Source organism: Mus caroli, unplaced genomic scaffold (genome assembly GCF_900094665.2).
Source record: "Mus caroli unplaced genomic scaffold, CAROLI_EIJ_v1.1 scaffold_23646_1, whole genome shotgun sequence".
Classification (NCBI taxonomy): Eukaryota; Metazoa; Chordata; class Mammalia; order Rodentia; family Muridae; genus Mus; species Mus caroli.
The window spans coordinates 2,652-6,414 of record NW_018391183.1 but is presented as its reverse complement, the minus strand read 5'-3'; the positions used below and the strand labels follow the sequence as shown (position 1 = coordinate 6,414).

The 3,763-nt window shown below is 43.0% G+C and overlaps 1 protein-coding gene across 1 annotated transcript in view; it reads left to right on the top strand.

Annotated features, from left to right (window-relative positions):
* The first annotated feature begins 2,527 nt into the window (after positions 1 to 2,527).
* LOC110289054 (WAP four-disulfide core domain protein 18-like) overlaps positions 2,528 to 3,763 on the top strand; it is a 2,172-nt gene continuing 936 nt past the window's right edge. Inside the window, exons 1-2 of the mRNA XM_021155258.1 lie at positions 2,528 to 2,685; positions 3,306 to 3,454. Of these exons, the coding sequence (XP_021010917.1) occupies positions 2,604 to 2,685; positions 3,306 to 3,454 (231 nt within the window). The 5' untranslated portion in view covers positions 2,528 to 2,603. The remainder of the gene's footprint in view (positions 2,686 to 3,305; positions 3,455 to 3,763) is intronic.

The following is a 3,763-nucleotide window of genomic DNA, read 5'->3' as shown; positions in this document are numbered from 1 at the left end:
CACTTTAAAGTTAGTATTCTTGTTTGTTTTTCTATTGTTGTACTAAGATCAGGATCAAGGGACCTTACAGAAGAAACAGTTTATTAGGAACTTAGAGGTTCAGAGAATGAATCCTTGACAATCATGGTGGGAAGAATGGACAGAGCCCTCTACTGTGCAGAAACGATCTCACAGTTATTAAAGGGCACAAAAGTCATCATAACATAGGGCCATATGGTCATAACATAGGATATCATACACTCTCTCCATCGGTCAAAAAGGTTCAACTCTCTCAGGAAAACACATGTTTCTGGGAGGGTGAAGACAATGATGTTAAAGGAAACTTTCATTTATCGAATGCTCTCTGTGTCAGGCAGGCATGTGCTAGAAAGGAGATTCAAAGACTAATGTAACTAGACTGTAGAAACATACTGTGTGTTAGCATAAGCTCTGCACCACTTTCTAGTAAGTACTAACAGTGGTGACTAGTTTTGCCTGGGAAAAATTCAGAGTGGAATTCAACTAGGAGAAGCTGAAGTTAGGACACACAAAGCCTAGCAGACAAGGGAGGCAGGATCAGCCAGGGATAAATGTGGACCCTCCTTTGGAGATATGTAAAGGTTGCATGTGATAGCATGATGTCTGGGTGAGGGACCCTACAAAAAACCCACATTCAATCTGCAATGAGCTAATGAGCAGAGAGTGAGCGCTGAACAACCAGAAGGTTATAAGCAGAGAAACTGTCATGATCAAATCTCTATTTCAAATGACAGCCCTGTGGAAGATGGATCTGGTCTTCATAAGCATAACTGATCACATTTCTTCTTAATCCATTGCTAGGCTACTGCCTAGACCTAGAATTGCATTCTTAGAAGAGGAAGATCTATAATCTTGGAACAGTTTCTTAATGTGTTCATGTACAAAATAAACTATCCTTAGCATTCTTTTTGTTGAAGTCTTGTTTGTGTGTTTGTGTGTGTTGTGTGCGTGCACACTGTATTGAGTTTTCTAATTAGCCGAGCCATCCCACTAGACTCCCTTGAACTTTGAGCCCCAGGATCCCAGCAGACAAGGAGTGGCTTCACTTGGAGCCAACACAGTTTCTCCATCTTCTCTCCTACACCCTGGTTCATTTTCTCATCAATCCAGATTATTTCTCTGTTTCTCTGCTTCTCAGGACTCTGAAGCCTCTTGAATTCTTCTGTGGACAGTTAGCCAATAGCAGTCTTTTCTGTAACACATGTTTATATGGACATATGAGGATAGTATGTTATCTGAGAGTTTATATTAATAACTAAAGTTAGAAAAATATTCCTCTGTTTGCCTGGGCCTGGGCTGCCAAGGAAAGCAGAACTGTCTGGCCAGTTGCTTCCATTACAACTGCTGTATCTCAAGCCAAGTGATGGTTGTGAGCTCCTTAAATTCCAGCATTGGGGAGGCAGAGGCAGGTGGATATCTGAGTTTGTCACCCTGGTCTACAGCGCAAAATCCAGGACATTCAGGGCTGCAAAGAAAAATCCTGTCACAAAAGCTAACAAACAAAAAAGAACAAAAGAAACAAATAAACAAAAATGCGACTGTTGTATAGTATGATTTTATACATATTATATAAATTATAACATTACAAAAAATATTAATGAACTCGCCTGTGTTTCAGACAAAGCAAGCACACAACAAAGGAGGAATGTTACACACACCCTAGAATGTCTCCTCAATCTAAAGGAAGGACTAGAAATAAAGGGAGCAAAGTAAGTGACCACACAAACCCCTCAAACCCTGAGAAGAAACCCTACAGAGAGAAGACACTGCAGAGCTAGCACATGGTGACTGAATCTTTCCACAGACTTGGATTTTCCAGCTACAATTTTGTCTCTGAGAGTATATAGTCTGGAGAGCAAAAGAGTTAGGCTCTCTGCTGAGGGACAAGGGACACTGCATGTTCTCCTAGGCTTCCCATCCCTCAAATGCTCACATATGCAGCCTTCTGTATAAAAGACCTGACTTATAGGAAAGCATTGGTCAAAAATAACCTCTCATCATCAGGGAGCTGGCCTACTTACTTTCAACTGAGCCTTGCCAATTGGAAGTCATTGGGTATCTAATTTTTCCAGGAGTGACTTCATTTCCTACATCTGCAGGTAGGAGGGGCCTAGATTCTGCAGTGTTTAGGATTCTCATCTATAGAGCTCTAAGGACACAAACCCCATCTTTCCCAAAAGAATGCTACATCATTACCTAGCTGGATGTCCAGGAAGCCACCGGTGGGCCCTGATACTCCTCATTGGGTGTCTCTGCTCCAGCTCTCACTGTGAGACACAGAGCTACACAGCAATAAATATTTCCCNTGCTCATCATTCACACAAGGGCCAAGATGTGGTGTAACAACTCACACGGTACTGAAATGTGTTCGGGACTATTTTGTGATTGTGTTTTGCATCCACCAAAGACCAATTAGAGAGAAGTCACTTATGAAACTGGAAAAAGGAGNTCAGTGATGGGCAGGCACTTTCTGGAAAGCTCTTGTTACCATACATTTCCCCATTGACTGCTTCCTCCCACACCCATAATTCTAGCTTTACTGAGGCTATAAATTATTTCGTGAGTTCAGCCGAGCCAGAGCCAACATGAAGACAGCCACAGTCTGGTTTCTGGTGGCTTTGATTGCTGTGGGGATGAACACTACCTATGCAGTGTCTTCTCCCAAAAGTAAGTGTGTTAAGGGCATCCAAGCTGGAAAGAAAGGGGACTCTAGAAGATCACTAGGACCTGGGGATGTACTATTACAGGGAAAGCCATGTGACAACTGCTTGGATCAGACTCACTCCCTTTGGCTTATATAGAGTGATCATTCTGCATTCCTTAGCTTTCTTAAAGACAGAGGCTGGAAGGAGGGGAGTTAGTTTGAGAGAAACTTGCAAAGAAATCAGGACAGCTCCCCTAGTTTGGAGATATGCCTTGCATTTGGGACCTGTGGGCCCACTTGCTCAGAGATGAACGATGGGTCTGGTGTAAAGAGAGGTGTGGCTGTCATTAGAGATTTTATGGCATCTTCTGTGGTGTAAAGACAGGCTGCGATGGTGGAAGTTTCTTTCTACTGAGACTGCATAGGCTGTGGAGGTGGAGAACATGCTCTGAGGGTCTGAATCAACAGCTTGGCTTTAGAGCAGGACTGGAGCTGGTGAAGCTGAGGGAAAAGCCCTGAGTTGTAAAAGGACATTATAGAGTAAGCTCTCCAGCAGGTGATGTGACATCAGCTGTCTGTCATCAATTCTCCACCTTGTTTCATGTCTGTTTTCAGACTACATAAACATCACTGTATATTTCAGAATTTGAAAAACCTGGAGCTTGTCCCAAGCATTCCCCAGAAAGTGTTGGAATTTGCGTTGAACGATGCTCGGGAGATAGATCATGCCCTGGCAACATGAAGTGCTGTAGCAGTAGCTGTGGTCATGTCTGCAAACCTCCTGTCTTTTAAGTGAGTATAGTCCTGTGTTTTACTTTTCCATTGTTGTAATAGGACACCATGACCAAGGTATCTTAGAGAAAAAAGTTTTGGGGGAACTTATAGATTCAGAGAGTAAGTTCATGTCCCTGGTGTTTGGGAACAATGTAGCAGGCAGGTATGCATGGGACTGGAACATTGCCTGCAGGGTTACTTTTGTTTTGTTTTGTTTTGTTTTGTTTTGTTTTGTTTTGTTTTTCGAGACAGGGTTTCTCTGTGTAGCCCTGGCTGTCCTGGAACTCACTTTGTAGACCAGGCTGGCCTCGAACTCAGAAATCCGCC